General features: G+C 39.2%; 1 protein-coding gene across 3 annotated transcripts in view; it reads right to left on the reverse strand.

Moving 5' to 3' along the window:
* Positions 1 to 19,642, reverse strand: part of MSI2 (musashi RNA binding protein 2) — a 653,102-nt gene that overhangs the window by 75,427 nt on the left and 558,033 nt on the right. For 2 of the 3 annotated variants that reach the window (XM_044285054.1, XM_044285053.1), the window contains exon 11: positions 1,077 to 1,142. In XM_044285054.1, coding sequence (XP_044140989.1) covers positions 1,077 to 1,142 — 66 coding nt within the window. Of the gene's footprint in view, positions 1 to 911; positions 958 to 1,076; positions 1,143 to 19,642 lie in introns of all 3 variants that reach the window. The other variant, XM_044285055.1, reaches the window with a different exon arrangement.

The following is a 19,642-nucleotide window of genomic DNA, read 5'->3' on the forward strand; positions in this document are numbered from 1 at the left end:
GAGACAAAGAGCTCAACCTGTTACTGTCATTTCTTCCCCCAGTACAGCTTCCAGTGACTCCAGGGGAAGGGATACAGAAAACTCTTGGTTATCATCCCCTTTCCAAACAGGAATAATATTTGCCCTCCCACAGTCACAATGGCGTAGCTGAAGGTGTTCAGCGCATGTGCAGATACAGGAGATTTTTCTAGCTATATTGGCACATGTGTTGAACGCTTTCAGCTAATGTCAGCACAGGTGCAGAAAAGGAGGTAGCCGGGGGTAAATTAAGAGACCACCATCACCTTGAGAGCTATTGAAGGGGTCAAACCTGCTATCCACCTTTTACACAGTGGGAAGCAATAAAGGTATTTAGAGTTGCCTGAAGGAAAACACAGCAGAAACTTGATTGGGAAAGTGGCCAATCCCTTTAAGTATTACACCGTGCCCATTCAAACCATTGGGCTATCTGTGCAATGCAGGACACGACAGGTCTACCAGAGTGAGAAATTCTCTTTGTAATCGCGTACCACTCTGACCAAGAAACGAGGACCCCATGCAGTTCCCTAATAGAGTATATAAAAAAGTTTATTTTAACTGGACAACCCTTTTAAATCCCAATGAAGCACACTACAGTCCTGGGGCAAGATAGAAATTGGAAATTTCTAGACATATCTGTGAATGTCATTGATATCTTCTTTACATAAGGCAACATCAGTCTCGCGTTTGGTGGCTCTTTTTTTATTTCAATGACAAGTTAAAGGATTTGTTCTCAAACTTTTACACTACAGCTACAAATGGGTTAAAGAAATAACTTTTTATAGCAATTTCAATTATTATTAAATAAGTACAATTTTCATAAATTAACCAACTAAGTATTATAAAGAGCTAGTATGTCGCTAGTTCTACTTTTGACAGCAACTGTAACTTACTTGAGAGGGGACGACCTGCAGATCAAACCTGATACTTCACCTTTAACTTGCAAAGGAAATGAATGACTACAATCAGCAACAGGCACTTAAAATAGATCAACCATGCAACTTGCTTCTAACTAGCGCTATTGTGGTGTGCCCCACTGAGTTTACAAGGTCACCTACCTGATCCTCTGGTTGCTGCCACTGCTGCTGCGGCTACTGGTCCATAGGCTGCTGCTGTAGGGAAACCTATAAAAAATACATAGATAGCATATCACTTGACTGCATTACCAATAAAAGGTTAGATTGGCATAGCCACCGTGGCCATTCAATGTGAAACTGAAAAGGTGTTTGCAAACTTGTTTTTGCAGTATAGCCCAAATAACAAAACTACATAAAATACACAAAGCGATGAAGCTCAGAAGCGCATGGAACTGCTTCCTTTTTCTTATTTAGGCTTCCATCACACTTTTTTTTGCCTTTTTTCTCTTCTAGAGAACACAATGTGGATTTTCGCATGTTTGCAGAATGCCCTACTAGGAGGGCAGCGTAGTATAATGACATACCTGCTGATCTTAGTAAGCCTTCACTTGTGTGCTAGCATTCTGTACTTTTACAGTACTGACAGGGCGAACCCACCAGCGCTGTGAGAGAGATGAGTCCCATGAGATTTGAGCGCCCATCCTACCCACCTTCTGCCCATGACTGGTAGGTTTCTCTGCTATGCTTAACATGAAAGAAACCTTTCAGTCATGGGCAGGAGTCAGGGAAGGATGGGGCCAAGGGTCTCATCAGAATCTTCTCCCTTGCAGGGCTGGCACACACTGCAGGGTTTAGCCTGTCAATACTGCAATGAAGTATTGAATGCTAGCCCAGAAGTGACAGCCCACTGAAATCAGTGGGTCTATCACAGTACTATGCTGTGCTTAGCGAGGGCAGAATAGAATAGGTCACAGATTCCATTAAATGGGACTTTATTTTATGTGTAATACTTTAACCCCTTCCCAACATCCACCGTACACATACATTGGATGTTGTGTCTTTAAAGTTGGCATGCACTCAGAAGGTGAGTGCCATAGCCAGCGGGTGATGTGTTACATAGCAGACACCCGCCAGCAGTGTCCATGATCAGAAGCAACAGCAATCACATGGCATCTGAGGAGGTCACTCAGTTACTGGGAGATGGCTGTGCTCAGTAATCGAATGGTCCCACTGCAACAAGATTGCAGAAGGCGATCAGTTGCTATGGCAGGCAAGAGGCTTGTGAAGGCTCCTGAACACACCATAGCAAAATTCCTATTGAGTCCTTTCCCCATTTTACATATTCCACTGTAATCATATTCACAGCAGGGAGTAAAAAAATGAAAACTGCTTATGACTGTAATGGTTGTACTGGAATGGATTAACTATATACATTTGGTATCACTGAAATCTTCTTGACGTATTGAAGGCAGGGAGTAAAAAATGAAAACTGCTTATGACTGTAATGGTTGTACTGGAATGGATTAACTATATACATTTGGTATCACTGAAATCTTCTTGACGTATTGAAGGCAGGGAGTAAAAAATGTAAACTGCTTATGACTGGAATGGATTAACGAGGTTATCAAGCCTCGCAGCCGACAACCTCAATTTGCCCAATAAAAATAAACTAAAGAGAAGCCTATTCGAAAATCATCAGAAAAATATAACAAGAAAAAATATTAAATCTGAAACATGTTTTTTGTAAGTAGTGCCTTTGTAATTTCACTATAGATGATAAAATCTGGCTTAACTAACACAACTAATAAAACAGTTGAAAACAATGTGAAACCACCCTTAAAGTGGTTATCCAAGTTTTCAAACAGCCCCCCCATGTGCCGGGCCCCTCACAGGTAATATACTTACCCCGCTCCCCTCCTGATCCCCGCACCGCCACTGCTGCTTCTCCCTGTACATGGATGAAAACATCCGGTGTCGGGGGATAGCAGGCAGTGGCAGGCGGGGGGGAGCTTCCCTAGCATCACAGGTGACGCAATTTCGTTTTGCCTGAACTGTGGAAATTTCAGCTGTGCAGTCCTAAAACTACATATATTTTAATGTGCTAATTACACATTAAAATATATATATTTGTATTAACTTTTATTTACATTTACATTTTATATTTACATTGTAGTAAAAAATAATGCAATATAAATATATGAATATATAATATATGGAACCAACTGCTCAACAGTGTATGGTTTTCAAATGAAATGCATTATTTTGCATGACTAAAACAAAAGAAAATAATGAAATAAATCAGGCAAAACAGTAGCTATGACTGGAGACATTCCACATCCTGAATAAACAGAGGCAGCTGCAGAGAATGTTGTTTCTTGAACACTAATCTAGGTGAATGGAACTGCAAGGACGTAAGCAGCCTGGCTTCATTTCCCCTTCTATTCTTTGTTACAAGAAAAGAATATACAATAAGAAGAAAACACAAACTGTAATAATCCTGGCCCTGCATGCTTTACCTTTTTACTAATCAGAATTTTTTACATTTTTAAAATCATTCAACACAAAAAAAGTATTCTGACCAACAATAATATAGAAGGATTTGTGAGCCTCCCTATCAACATTGACTGTGATTCTTTGTACACCACTGAGAAATAGGTCACCAAAAACGAAATAATGTATGACATATATAATATATACTTTAGAAAGCAAATCTACAATGTCAGCATGCAAACTATACACAGCGTAAAAAAGGCATATACAGTAGATGACTATGTACAAAACTAGAAAGCAACTAAGGAAAGAGCTACCTTACACAGGACATCTAGTCTAGCAGGCTAAACTAGTGGAAATGATCAATTAAAGGAGACATACTTGCATTTAAATAGGGAAAAAGTGCTGTTAATAAAGAAAAAAACATCTAAAATCAATACACATATCCATCCAGCAAGAAAATGCAGTCTAATCCAAAGCAGTTCTAAACTTTGTTGAAAGCAAGATTATAAGTATTTCAGGTTCCAACACTAAAAATAATAATGATGAAGACCCTTAAAGAGATTTTAATATTGATGATCTATCCTAAGGATAGGTTATCAATATCCGATCGGTGGGGGTTCGACACCTGGCACCTCGGCCGATCGTGTGAGCGCTGACTTTCCGTCATTGTTTACCTACTCGCCATCGCAGCACTGAGCAGGTATAATTACAAGAAGCCATTGCATTCACTTCTATGGGACGGCTCCTTCCTATTCAAGTGTATAGGATTGAGCCGTCCCATATAAGTGAATGGGATGGCTTCTTGTAATTACATCTGGTCACCGCTGCGATGCCGATGGCGAGTAGGTAAACAATGAAGGGAAGGAAGCACTGCCTTCTCTTCAAACAGCTGATCAGCAGGGGTGCTAGGTGTCGAACCCTTGCCGATCTGATACTGATGACCTATGCTGAGGATAGGTCATCAATATTAAAATTATGGAAAACCCCTTTAAGTATTAATTTAAATGACCAATTCTGAAAAAACTGATACACTGTGTAATATCAGGACCTAATGGGTGATGCATAACTAATATATTTTGTGTCTCCGAATCTATCAGACATGCATGCCACCCAGGCCTTGCACTAGGCAAAGGACAGTATTTTAGCTCTTTTTCTGATTAGCTCTTCTAAGTCAGTGGCTACACTGCATCTTTGACTGCAACACGTCATCTGGCCAAAGATTGCAGTGCAGCAGTGACTATATCACAAGTAAACACCTCTATTAACCATTTTGTTGAGTTTAATGTTTTTTTTTTACTCTGTATTAAAAATAAAACTCATGTTGATAACTAGAAACCGAATGATTAGGGCTGAGGCTAGGTCTTCATTATGGGTTAAAAATATCAAAATTTTGTAATTTTAATGCACAAGACTGTGTTTTTCAAGCATAATACTGGATAAACATTATAAAACTGCAGAACACATGACTACCAAAAGTAGCTTCTCTCTCTAATACATGACTTCTCCAGCTACATCCTTGATCATTACTATACAAATAATCTAATCCACATATTTGAACCAAATATCTGCAAAACAGTACACCCCTGTGCACTCAAGCACTAAATAGGGAAACAAACCATAAAACAATTTTTTAACAAATCTGTTTTCAGTTTGTAGGTATCATCAGGACATGTTTATACAGATTAAGAAAACAATGTTGCTAATTTGAAGGAACTTCTCGTAGACTAGGCTCCTAAAGTCTATGATATGCTACCAAACTGAACGCGTGGTTACAACTGGCTCACCAAACAGTCTCTGAAGTGCTCAGGCGGCCACAGGATGGAATACTTTTCTAAAAGTGCACATTAATTCCTGTCTTACTTACATCTACAGTGGTGACAACAATATAAAAAAAAAATAACAGACAGGATAGTTTCTAAACCAATATGGCTATGTTCGCAACTGTTCTGTGCATACAGGTTTTGAAGGAAAGAATAGCGCTGCACAGTTCTACTTTTCCCGTCAAAGTGCCTGTCACTGCAGTTAGACCCGACAAACCCCATTGCAAATTGGTGGCAGCTGGTGCGATGGATCAGCCACTGCGTTGTGGTTTCCATTTATAATAGAAACCATAATGCAAAACCAAATTGTGTAAAAGAGAGATCAGGTGAGATCTGGACAGTCGATCACTTCACTCCCACTAGTCCTACCTTTTACTTCAGCCTCATTATCAAATGCCGTTTTTGAGACTTTAAAGCTCTTGTCTAGAAATACACCAGTTTATTTACACCACCATCCTCCTGATGTGGCTTTTTTTTTAGACTTTTTACAAAAGTTGCATAAATATGGAATTAAACTAACAGCTAGCCACATCGACTTTCCCACACGGTTTTTAAAACTGGAATAAGTGGTGTAAAAGTGCAAATTGTTGCAATTTTTGTGGAAATTAGCCCAAATGGTCACAAAAGCCCTATTTTGCGACTTTTTAAAGCCAGAATTCTACAGCGGAGGGTGTAATAAAAAAAATTCTGTCAAGGTGCAGTCCAAGTTTAGAACAGACACTTGGACTGATCACGGACCCATTAAATTCAATAGGTACATTCACATGCAATTTTCCACATGGATCATCAGATCTGATTTACCTTCCCACAAGGCTCCCTCATTTAAATGAATGGGTCTGCAGGCAAAACGGGCTACACACAGTTAAAAATTATTTCACGCAGAAATATAGACAAGTTTCGTATCGTTTGTCTGAAAGGCTTCTTAGGGTTTCAATTAATGTGCTTTCATCCAGTTGACTGGGACCCCATGGAAAGGTGAGCTTTTTGGGTTAAATCAAATATTTCAGTCCCTAAAAAGTCTCCAGTGTCTAGCAATAGTCAGTAAAGTTTTTTTTTTTTGTTTAAGACATTTTTTGGTCAGGGCACTCCCACCAGATATGGAAGTATGCACCCCCCTATGCCACATGCAATGTCCACCATCATTTAGAGACCCTTGGAAACATGGAGAAAAGAACATAAGGACCTTCATACCACCAAGACAGGACCTTATAGTTCTTTCTTGTATATATGAAAGGTGATATACAATTACCATTGCCTCCTAGTGGTGGCTGCATAAAAATACAACATTTTCATGTCAGGAACAGAAGAGGAAGTTCAGTGCCGGTCCCCCTTCCCCTAGAATACGTGGTAATCGAGTGGTCTGCCTACAAGAAAGGAACAGCACTAATCTTATCATTCACTAAGTTTAGCATATTTTAATTGATACATTATCCAAATATAAGAAAGAATCAGGTTGGCTATCCTGCTATTAGGTCAACGACAATGGCTCCATGTTCATGATTAAAATATTGCTTTTGCCTTTCATTGTGCAACCGAATAAACATGGACCGAATTTATAATATGAAACCTTTATTAAGCTGCTTTATGGACACAGAGATATATATGTAACATGTGCTCCTGCAGGTGTATGTCACATATATGTATTCCGGCTCAGTTTGGTCATCACGAGCCTAAATATTTAAAAGCAGGCGCCAGAATGAAGCAGGCCGACATGACTGCAGCTCAGCTCCCTTCCAGTAGCTGGGGAATAACTGGAATTAATGAGCTATGTTAATGCAGCAAATAACCATCTGTTGTATTTAAAGAGTTTATACTCAAAGATTTAATGAGGGACAAACATAAGAGGATTCATTTTGGATCGCATCTCACCACTATATTATGGTTATGAACTGGCTAAGCTTCCCCTAGTCTCTGACAATGGGTAAAACAGCATGCTGCATTTATGAAAAAAAAGAACATTTGTGGATTTGTATGTACCGCAGATGCAAAAAAGCTTAGATCACAGGGAGGAAGAATTGAAATCCATTCATTATTTTACAGGGAAATTATCATGCAAAGCATCTCTCCCTGTGTGATGGCACTAAGCAGCCCGGCATCGCTGCAAATATTGTGATTTTCTTTTGATAAGAGAACCTGTCATTAAAACAGATATGTTACTGTCCCAGCGAGAGCAGCAAATGGAGGGTGGCTGTGCAGCATTACTAACAGGGCTTCAATTACACCATCCATCAGGATTTACCTGTTTAATACAGCTTACCAGTAATACATTGGATAAAATAGCATATTCGTGAGAAAACATTTCTCTCCATCTAGTCATGTATATGCCTTATAGACAGGAAAGGCACGCAATTTGTCTCATTATTCAATTTTACTGGCATGTTCACATTTGCTTTGGAAGCTCCGTCAAAAATAGCACAGAAAGAAGGACTTTTTTCTCCCCTAAAAAGTTATCCTAAATGGATCCCATTATAGTCAGTGGGATCTGTTCAGCTCTGTTCTGGTCAGTTATCTGCCAAAGGCCTCATGCACACGACCGTTGTGTGCATCCGTGGCCGTTGTTCCGTTTTTTTCCGCGGACCCATTGACTTTCAATGGGTCCGTGGAAAAATCGGAAAATGCACCGTTTGGCATCCGCGTCCGTGATCCGTGTTTCCAGGCCGTGAAAAAAATATGACCTGTCCTATTTTTTTCACGGACAACGGTTCACGGACCCATTCAAGTCAATGGGTCCGTGAAAAATCACGGATGCACACAAGATTGTCATCCGCGTCCGTGATCCGTGTCCGTTTTTTCCAATCATTTCAAAGGCAAACTTGACTTAGATTTTTTTTTCATTTTTCATGTCCATGGATCCTCCATAAATCAAGGAAGACCCACGGACGAAAAAACTGACACGGATCACGGAACAACAGAGGCCAAATTCAGCTCTTCCGTTATTAAGTGTTCTTGCATGGCAAGACCACTTACTGTTATCTCACATATATATTCTTATTATAGCTAAATTTACCACCCTAACTCCTCCCAGTTTTTTTTACTACATAGACAGTAATATACCGAAATGTGCAGATTGTTCCTGATTGGTGTGCTAATACTTTGTGGAACGTTTTGCTGAAACGGTTCACAAAATATCGGCATTTTTGTGGCGAAATTGGTCCCATAGGAATGAATGGCGGAATGTTCAAAACTAAAGTGGGAGCTGAAAACTCAGGACATGATTTCTAAACTGCCACCACTCCCTCATTTTCAAGCCCACCTACACAAATCGGCTGCTAATATTTTTATAAATGTATGTTTTAATGTAACTGTGAAGCACTTTGGGGAACAACATTGCAATTAAATGTGCTATATAAATAAATAAAAGTTGAAATGCATTTCTCACTCTATCAAGCTTGCCATGTGCACTTTTTACATTTGATCAATCTATTGGTTAATGTAATGTTTACTATCTTTACTCACTCCAAACACTCCACAGTTACTCTGCCCACTCCATAAAGTTACTCTGCCCAGTCCAACCTTTCCACAGTTACTCCAACCACACAACAGTTACTCAAGCCACTCCACCCAGTTACTCCGCCCACTCCTGTTGTAGACTACTGGTGGAGGCAAGAACACTTCACACAATTTCCCCAGAAATTGTAGCTGGTCTAGTTTCCGTTGTTCTGCTCTGTTATAAGAGCAGAAGAACGAAAACAACAGAAGTTTTGGATTTGGCAAATAACTGACACGAACGGAGCTGACGGCTGACCAGATCCACTTGACTATAATGAGGTTCATTCAGTTTCCATTCGAGATCATTTTTGCTGAATTCTGTTATGTAGGTCCCGAACTGAGCCACCAATGGAGATGTAAACATGCCCTTAGCTGCAATGGCCAACTTCCACATTTTCGGTAGGCAATTTACATAACAATCAAATGCCCTACAAAAATGCTCAGATAGGTTGAATCATGTTGGGCTCTCCTCAACTATTTTGCCAATTGATGAAATTGTCAACATCCACACTCTCAATTTCGATTCAAAAGGCTATTTATTTTTATTTTTTACTGGAACCCTTTTCCAACTGTAATCTGTTAATCTGTAACTAGTTTCCCAATGAATGGTCACTCGTGATTTCCACTTTTTATCTGATGCATATGGGCACATTAGAAATATTTTGCAGGCCAACAAAGCTGTACACTGACAAAGAAATCAATCACTGTGTCTCCAGGCCATGGTATAAAGTCCTACACAATAATAAATAAATAAAAGTTGTGTAAGACTGGTTTGTGCTATTCATGTTTATTATGCATTATAGAAAGAAATTATATGCAAAGGTAGACATTCAAAATGCCAAAATGTACAGCTTAAAATCACAAGATGATCCGGCAGTCATGGGGCGCACTTATGGCACATAAACTATATTTCTGGACATTCCTAGCAACAATTTGATCTCCAAGCTATTTTAACGCCCCTATTCTCTTCAGGCATACTTCCAATTGCCTCCAGAAACAACTATACACCGGCTACGCGGCATCACTAAAGTGGATTTCGGTTAGCAGATTTTAAAATAACAGTTTTAAAATGGGTCCATATGCTGCCCAAGAAAGCCCTAAGGCTTTAATATCAGGTTCGTCTTTTCTTATTACTAAAAAGCTGCACACATTAGTAAATGGAGTTGAATTTTTTCAGACATACAATATACTGTACACACTCAATGTGGATTAAGGGTATGTTGGCAAGTCAGTGTATGTGTATATACATTATATATGGTCTTTGCATCAGCACTTTCAGATAAAATAATGAAAAACACTTGTTTAAGAAAATAACACATCTTCTTATGCCCAAAGGCTCAAATTTACTGTGTTCTGCCTGCAAATGTTTGCAATTTTATTTATTTTTTGCAATTTAATACACAAGCCCTTTCATTTCAGTCTTCCCACACACAGATTCTAGACTGTTTATTAACTAAAACGTACACCGAAGGCTTAATAAACTACTGTACATTTCACTTATTTTTGGAGCCATACTTAATAAAACAAGCAATAAGATAAAACTGAACCATCCAACTACAATCCACATTATAACATACAATTTACAGTTCTGATGCACCACTGATATAGTCCTATTAACAGTCACATGAACGTGAAACTTTTATGTGATGGTCGCAGTACAAAATAATGGATACTGACAGCTACATATGGTAGATATCCACAGAAAAGTAACCCCTATGTTCTCTGCAGGATTTCTACAAGAATGTATCAGACATGCAAAAAATCCTACAGACTGAAACACAATGGGGGCAAGATTATTTCCTGTTAACTTGTATTTTCCATTTCTAGGATTAGTGTTCCTTTAAAACCACTAACAGCCAGGCTCCTGCTCTAATGGCCTGGATTCAGCAGAAGAGCCAATTCCGGTCACTTAAACCCCTAGATGCCATGGTCTCTCTAGATGGCATTGGCACTAGGGATGAGCGAACCTGTATCTTCAAGTTTGGCGTACCACAGACCATAACTTATGAAATTCTTACATAACCCGAACCTTGTACGCCGAACTTGAAAACACAAAAGTTCGCCCATTCCTAATTGGCACCACTCCAAACGTGATTGTGGGGTGCCAATGGCTTCAAATTGCAGCTGGCAGCCTAATGAACATCTAAGGTGTATGCCTATCAGGCTGTGCCAAAGTGGCATCCTAATAGTGTCTGTCAGTATAATACACTGTGCTACATCAAAAGTACAATGTATTATAGAAGCAATCAAAAGACCACATATCAAAGTCCTCAAAAAAATACACATTTTACAAGAAAAAAGTAGCAAAATAAATTCCCCTCCACATAATTAGTATCGTCATGTCTTTAACGACTGGTACTATAAAATTATCATGTAACTTATCCCACGTGGTGAACGCCGTAATTTTCTTATTTTTTTTTACAGAATTGACGTTTTTATGCTTATTCACCACCAAAAAAGTATCCCAAAATGATAAAATAAAAAATATAGCCCTCGCACAGCTCTGTAGAAGGAAAACTAAAAAGGTTATAGGTCTTGGGATGCAGCAATGCAAATTTTTTTTTAAAAAAAGGGGAGGTTTATTATTTTTATTTATTGTGTAAAAGTAGTAAAACGGAAAAAAAAAACTGTATGTTTGGTTCTCAGTAATCAAACTCACCCAGAGAATAAAGTAATCATGTTATTTATACCGCAAAATTTAAAACATAAAAATTCAATGGCTATATTGATGTTTTTTTCCAATTCCTCCTAAGAAAGAGTTATTAAACATTAATCAATGAGTTATGAGTACCCAAAATAGTGTCATTAAAAACTACAACTTGACTTGCAAAAAACATGCCCTCGACAATTTTTTTTTAAAGTTATAGCTTTTATATTTTAGAATGTGACGTATGGCTTCAGCAGTGACGTATAGCTTGTGGACACATCACTGCTGAAGCCAGACCATATCTGCTGTAGAGCAGGTGACCATGCCTGGGCAGAAGGAAACAAGACAGCAACCGGTATATGGACACATGGGAGCCACCATGCAGGACTTGAGCAGCGGGAAGTTAGTAAGTACACATATAAATCTTTCAACAGTTGATGCAGACTGTGGACATCACTTAAAAGTTGGTTATTCTCAGAATACCCCTTCAATGCTTCTGTCCCAATGCATGCCCAAGACTCTCTGCCCTGAACATCCCCCCCCCCTTCTCTAACCTGAGTGACAGCTGTAGTGGTTTCTTGATTGCTTCTAAGAGGGTTCGTGGCTGAGGAGAGGTCTATGCAGAAAGCTCTGGACACTGCATATGAAGAGAATTCCCCAAGGGTACTTGCGATCCCAGCTACAGGAGCATTATAACTTTGATTTCCCGATCATGCAATAAGCATGCACATAGATATGTTAAACACCTAACAGGTACCAGTTAAGCGTCCTAATTTTAGGTTAGTGCTGCTGATAGTGTTCACGTGGTTCAACGTGACACTTTTGTCTCATTGTCTAAAGAAGGAACACCCATTCCTACAACAGTGTTGTGTCTGCTTCTAAGCTAGCCCCTCAGGTGAACACACATCTGTCCACACTCATACCATCCCATGAAGCGTATGTCTCTGGCTGTTTCCTTGGAAATAATCAATTCAATCAGTGTTAATTAAAGAGTACTACTCAACATGAATGCATCACTGACAAAATGGTAATTGACCGGGGATTTCCGAATGATCAGGCATGTCACATATCCTCAAAGTCTAGACTTCTGTTGCAGGGATAACTTATCATGTCACTTCATCGCACACGTCCGACAAACAAATCTCAAAAACACTTTACCGGAGAAATAAAATTTAATAACTTCTAGATATTACAAAATAATTAAAGCAATTTCATAAGGTACAAAAAATATCTATCATTATGATTGATTGCAAGAAAAATTATAGACCTAGAAGCTGCTTCAATTACTTTCGAATAAGGAGGAGAAGATCCAGGTGTTTGTTGAAAAATCAATTTACAAAGCTAAGATTCAATTTTCATAATGATTTGAGGAATAAATATGACTTGAAGATATAAAACATGGAATAATCCTTTGCAAAGCCCTTATCCTGACAGGTCCAGCTCCCAAGGCTTGAGAAGCAAAGAAGCTTATCAAAAAGATAGTGTCAATCATACATCTTCTGATCAGATGGAATGGTCGGGCCGAATCTGTCAAACATTCTATAAGAAAATGTAGCTGGGGAGGATTGAAAAGTTCACATTAACCAGAACTATTAACGTATAAATAGACTTTGGCTAATAGCAGAGAAAATGTTTTTAGGATAACTTCAATGGCATAGATTATATCAGCTTTAGATGGGGACTTTACAAGAGTGCTGCTTGATGTGTCTTTAATTCACAACATATTCCTATGTCAAGAACACCTCCAAATTTGACAGTTAGTTGAATTAAGGAATACATTTAGTTCATTTTCCACTTGTGTTACCAAGCTGAAGAGACGTACAATACTTTTCTCATATAAAATTCTATGAACATTTATAGACCTCCACAAGAGTAATTTAATGTACAGATATATTCATAGAATTAAAAAAGAAAAGAAAAAAGAAAAGATATACAATATTAGGGATGAGTGAATGAGTGATTCCACTTCAAATGAATTATCCGAAGTCGATTGGCATAAAACTTCATTTGAATACTGTACGGAGCGAGTACCTATGAGTCGAAGTTATTACTTCGCAAAGTCTCGTCAAGACTTCAGGTAATAACTTCAGAAATTGATTTCTACTGTAAAAAACTTTTACTGAACTCAGGTTCAGTTCCAAGGCACCACCAAGGTACCACCTAATTTCTGAAGTTATTACCCAAAGTCTTGCGAGACTTCACAAAGTAAAAACTTCGGCTCATAGGAGCCAATACATTCTAATACTGTACGGAGCGCTTGCTCCGTACAGATGGTAGAGATGCCCATACACAGAAACCTGGAAAACCCTGGTAACCCTCGGATGCCCTAAAGGTAATGACAGGGCAGAGACAACCGGTTCCTTCCCTGGTGAAGGAACAAGCGCCTCGCTGAGGCCTAGTAAACAACCATGGGGGGAGGGGGAATACAAAACACAACAAGTGGAACACTTAACTTATGAGGATGATGGATGAACAGGACTTCAACAAGAACCACACTCCAGCTCTTCCAAAACCAAGTAAAGCTATCTAGAGCAAGGAGTGATAGGTAAGGTCAGACTAAATAGGGAGAGGTAAAGGTCACATGATCCATACCTGAACAGGAGGTGTGAACATACCAGCAACACATAGACAAAGTGAAACCAAAATAGGCTGTCAGATCAGTCATGTGCAGTCAGTCTTTCAGACCTTCTAACACCTGTCACAGGTGTGACAACAACTGATCAATAGGGGTGCGGGCCCCTAGTCAATCTGATATTGATGACATATCAAAGGGATAAGGTCATCAATTGTTTAATGCTGGAGAACCTCTTAAAGGGGTTTTCCAGGATTTTAGGATAAGTCACTAATATCAGATTGGTGGATGTGTCTAGGCCAAATGCCAAGGGTGTCTCAGAAGTGTCTCTTCACTTCTCTATCATTAATTGGTATAGAGAGGGTTAATCTGCGAGTAAGAGGTGGCAAGTTTAAGCAAAAACGATTTAATCGAGAGGCTTTCTGGCTATTTATGCTCAGAAAATATACCCCACAAATGGTCTTAATCGAAAACAAGAATTAATATTGCAATAATGAGGTTTGATGAAAGTATTCCATGAAAAACACCTAATAAAGTAAAATGTCATGTATGCATCTGTGTAATCCTATCTCATGTGAAGCTCTCTCTATGCTGATAGTTTCTTTCTTTTTAAGAAATCTGTGCACCCAACACCATTATATATGATTGAGACTCAATGATGAGCCGAGACACATCAGATTGGTTTCTTTCATACAATTAAGCTGGATTTGTTTATGGAAGTACGCTGGAATCTTTCTTCTTCTACAATATTCTGTGAGTTCAGCATCCAGTGTCTTCCAGAGTGTGGGTGGGCTGCATAGACTATCTGCTTCCGACTTCTAGCACCTCCACAGAGATAAACCGGTTTGAAGAAGCTAGTATGATATCACCATACATCGGTCACAAGCTCAGGCACAGGTCAGTCCCATTTAAGTTATAGAATAGTTAAATTGCAGTATGAAGCACAGTCGCTATGTAATGGACAGGTAACCTACGGGGAGGCTGCAGTGCTCACTGGAGCTTCGGTGAGTGCAGCAGCCTCTACAAACAGCTGGTTAGTGGGGGTGCTGGGAGTTGGACCACCTCCAATCTGATATTAAAGACATATCCTGAGGACAGGCCATCAGAATCCCGGATAACCCCTTTAGGTCTCATGCACACGGCGATATCAATTTTGTCATCCGCAAATCACGGATCTGCAAAACACAAATACTGGCCATGTGCACGCCACAATTTTCTCACTTCAATAGAACTGCATATACTTGTCCGCAAAATGGACAAGAATAGGACATGTTCAATAATTTGCGGAATGGCTGCATGGATGCGGACAACACATGGAAGACTTCTGTGTGCTGTCCACATTTTTTGCAGACCTATAGAAAGGAATGGGTCCACATGCAATCCACAAAAAAATGTGTACCGGACAAGGACCAAAACTATGGTTCTAAGCATGAGGCCTTAATGTGTATCCACCTTGAGACTTCTACTGTCCCTAAATTTACAAAAATAAACTCTATAGCAACTCATTTATATTATATTATGAATATATCATATGAGTTTAAACAATAAAAAATACGTTTTGGTGGTTAATAATCACCAATGTTGCTGGTCAATGGTTATTAGGACTAAACTATTCGCTCTTAGTTAAAGCTGATATGGGCACTTTATGACATTGGGTTGATCTACAAAGATTTTTTCAACACTAGAAATGTCTTTTTTGACACCCTACTGACTATGTAGCTGTAGCTATGAATTCAATTGTAACATTTTAAAGCACAGTCTCCCTAGGAAAAATTAATTCACAGCTCATCACAGTGGCTCTCAGCAGCTACCAACAGTGAACTGCTGGCAAAGATACCTGCAGAGAAGCCATCTAGAAGAATACTCACATAGTACCTAGGATTTAAACCAGCAGTCAAAATGAACTTTTCTAAGCGTGTGTATATACAGTTAGGAAAAACAGAAAACAAATATGATCTAGACAACACACATAATACAGAGCATCATGGGAGGGTTGATTGAAATTCAGAATATGTAAAGACATTAACTCTACGTATAGACTGTTTTGCCCAAGCGCAGATCGGCTCAGCGAAAGAAAATGGGAGGAAGATTCTGTTTTCAAAAATCTGACTGCCTTTGATCAAAACAGAGAAGGTACACAAAGCTCCCAGCTGTCATTTCAATTACATTCCCTCCTGTATTATGCCTTTCATTAATCACAGTCATAACACTCTCTCTTGTACTTCAGGACACAATCTGTTAAAATGAGCCCATCTTGTACTGAATAATTTGCTCACTTCACAAGGAATGATATAGCAAATATATATTGCGAAAAATGTGTGGGATGGACTACTTCTGTTCGCGTACCCCACCATTCTTCACTCAATTGAAAACAATGCTTGAAACCTTTGCTTGTTTGTTGAAAAGGACAAACAGAAAAATCTTGCATCGACATAAGTATTCACACCCTTTACTCAGGACTTAGTTGGCATCTTCCTCTTTGGTATGATGCCATGAGATTTGCACACCTGGATTTTCTGCCATTCTCCTCTGCAGATGTTCTTAAAGAGGACCTTTCACCAGAATTAAACTTCTAAAGTAACTATACCGGCATGTAGAGCGGCGCCCAGGGACCCCCCTGCACTTACTGTTATACCTGGGCGCCGCTCCGTTCTCCCGTAATTGCCTCCGGTATCTTTACAGTTAGGCTCCACCCAGGGGAACCTGCCGGCGCCTCCTTCTCCCATGCTGCAGCGCTGGCCAATCACAGCGCTCAGCTCATAGCCTGAGAGGCTTTTTTCTCTCTCAGGCTATGAGCTGAGCGCTGTGATTGGCCAGCGCTACAGCATGGGAGAATGAGCCGACGGCAGGTTCCCCTGGGTGGAGCCTAACTGCAAAGATACCGGAGGCAATTACGGGAAAACGGAGCGGCGCCCAGGTATAACAGTAAGTGCAGGGGGGTCCCTGGGCGCCGCTCTACATGCCTGTATAGTTACTTTAGAAGTTTAATTCTGGTGATAGGTCCTCTTTAAGCTCTGTCAGGTTGGATAGGGGGTGTCATTGGATAGCCATTTTCAGGTCTCTACAGAGATGATCAATTGGGTTAAAGTCTGGGCCACTCCTGTCCAGTACATTTACAGAGTTGTCCATACGCCACTCCTGTGTTGTTTTGGCTGTGTGCTTGGGGTCATTGTTGGAAGGTGAACCTTCAGCCCAGTCTAAAGTTCAGAGCACTCAGGTTAGCATTAAGAATATCTATTTACTTTTACTTTTTAACTCTGTTCAACTTTCTCTCAACTCTAACCAATCTCCTTATGCCAACTGCTGAAAACACCCCCAAAGCATGATGCCGTCACCACCAAGCTTCTCTGTAGGGATTGTATTGGGCAGGTGATGAGCAGTGGCTTGTTTCCCCCAGATATGACAGTAAGGCCAAAAAGTTATCTTGGTTTTATCAGACCACTTGAGACTCTGTTTTCTTTTTCTCATTATGGGGTATTAAATGCAGATTGATAGGAGAAACCTCACATTTTTATTTTTATTTTAGCACAATGCTGCAACATAAAATGTGACAAAAAGTGAAAGGGCCTGAAGACCATGCAATTGTACTTGGTATGCAAGCAGGTAACAACATTGGAAGGGTTCAGTTATCTGCATTCAGCCCACTTATTTATTTCTATATTATGATTGTGCATTTAATCCAGTTGAACATACACAATTTATGATTACTAATGAACCAGTCTAATTTTAGAGGGCCACCTTTTTTTTTTTACCAAAATGACTGTGAAGCAATTTAATCTTTACAGATGTGAAGCATGAGAAGATGTTTCTATATTGCTGTTTAAAGTTGCTTCTTAGTGCTATACTACCCACTACTTTTTTGCAGTCTCTTGGTAAGGAGCAGTGAGCTTTACATTTAGAAAAAGTGGCACAATTTTACACATCTTCTTTTGTAAGGCATTTGGCCTCCTATGGCAGAAAATGCTACAGAATTGAAGATGTTACCAGGCAAATCTGCCATATTTTGCATGGCCAGCCAACAAAAGACAGAAGACAATGATACACTAGCATCCATCTGAAGAGATCTAAAAGAAAATGGATTAAAAACAAACTAATATTCAAATCATATAATAGTAGAAAATTTTTATGAAAATAGTTTTCTGTTTTGTACATTATGATCCTAAAAATGATGCAATGGTAAGAAATAAAATATATTGTAAAACTTTCAATTCTGAAGTGGGAATGAAACATTTTTGTAATTATTTCAACATTCCTTCAAAAAAAGATACTAAACTAAACTCCTCAATCACTAGATTGCACCTACCCCTTATATGTTACACTAACCAAAAAAATTGGCTTAGGGCTCATGCACATAAGCGTATTTTCATTCCGCTTCCATTCCATTTTCTTTGCGGACCGTATGTGGAACCATTCACTTCAATGGGTCCGCAAAAACAACGGAAGGTACTCTGTGTGCATTCAGTTTCTGAATCATGGTCCTAGGCCCCATTCAAGTCAATGCGTCAGCAAAAAAATACGGAACGCACACAGAACACATCCGTATGTCATCCGTATTTTGCGGATCCATACTGTAGAAATGCTATACTCAGCCCATATTGCTCATATGTTTGGTGATTAATAAGTTACTGTTTCTGTATACGATCCGAAAAAAAAACCCGATGAAATACGGAAACCATACGGATATGTTTTGTGCAATAACGGAATGGAAGAGGACATAAATAAGAGAAAAAAAAACCTCAGATACGGAACAATGGATGAGTGAAAAACGGACTGCAAAACAACAAGGGTCGTGTGCACGAGCTATTATCCTGCTAGACAACAGAATCAATACTAGATTTGGTCATGTGTGCCTGCTAAATAAGCACACCCTATAATGATCCAATTGCTCTTGATCCGGTTTCTATAGAGCTAGTTGCTGGTTCATTTGCTACGCATGCTTACACATGGTGGGCACATATTGTGTTATCTTCAACAGACTTTGCTTCTACAGTCCTGGACAAACACCTTCAAAATGTGTATTCCTTTAAAATCAAATCATCATCTGAAAATAAAGGGCACACGTGTGTCAAGCTGTTAAATATTCTATTAAGCCACTTCATAGTGGTTTCTGTAAATGGCAGGAGAAAACCAAGATAGCCACCACAGCAGCTAAGCATTCCCAGATCAAATACACATCAGAAACACCAAGAAGAGAACACAGTAATGCAGTAGCATAACCTATAATTAAAGGTGAATTTTTATTTTTATTTTAGGTGTAATAATACTGTGAAAAACTACCATGTCATGAAATAATTTAAGATGTCTGATCAGGAAACCTTGTCCATATAAACACCACTGCCTCTATTGGTCCTAGTGGCAATGTGCCCGATTCTGTGATCACCAGGATGCCAGTAGCTAACTAGATAGTACTGCGAATAGTTACAGTAACATAGATCATTCCCCTGTAATTGGGTCTTGCCCTGCCTGCAAAATTAATTGTAGAAAAATAAGATAAAAGACCAAGAAAAAAACACCTTGAAAGATCATGAAAACAAATCAGTAGTCTATTTTAGGGTAACACAATACGATTACTAAATTAAATAGAATGTAAAAGCAGCATATTTCTTTACCATTTAAAAAAATTTATAAACCTACAATTTACATAATCTTCACAAACAAAGCTTAGAAAAAATAAAATTGATCGCCCCCCCCCCCCCCAAAAAAAAAAACCATCGCTGTTAGGGTTCATTCACACGTCTGCAAAATG

The sequence above is a fragment of the Bufo gargarizans genome, chromosome 3 (assembly GCF_014858855.1).
Source record: "Bufo gargarizans isolate SCDJY-AF-19 chromosome 3, ASM1485885v1, whole genome shotgun sequence".
Classification (NCBI taxonomy): domain Eukaryota; kingdom Metazoa; phylum Chordata; class Amphibia; order Anura; family Bufonidae; genus Bufo; species Bufo gargarizans.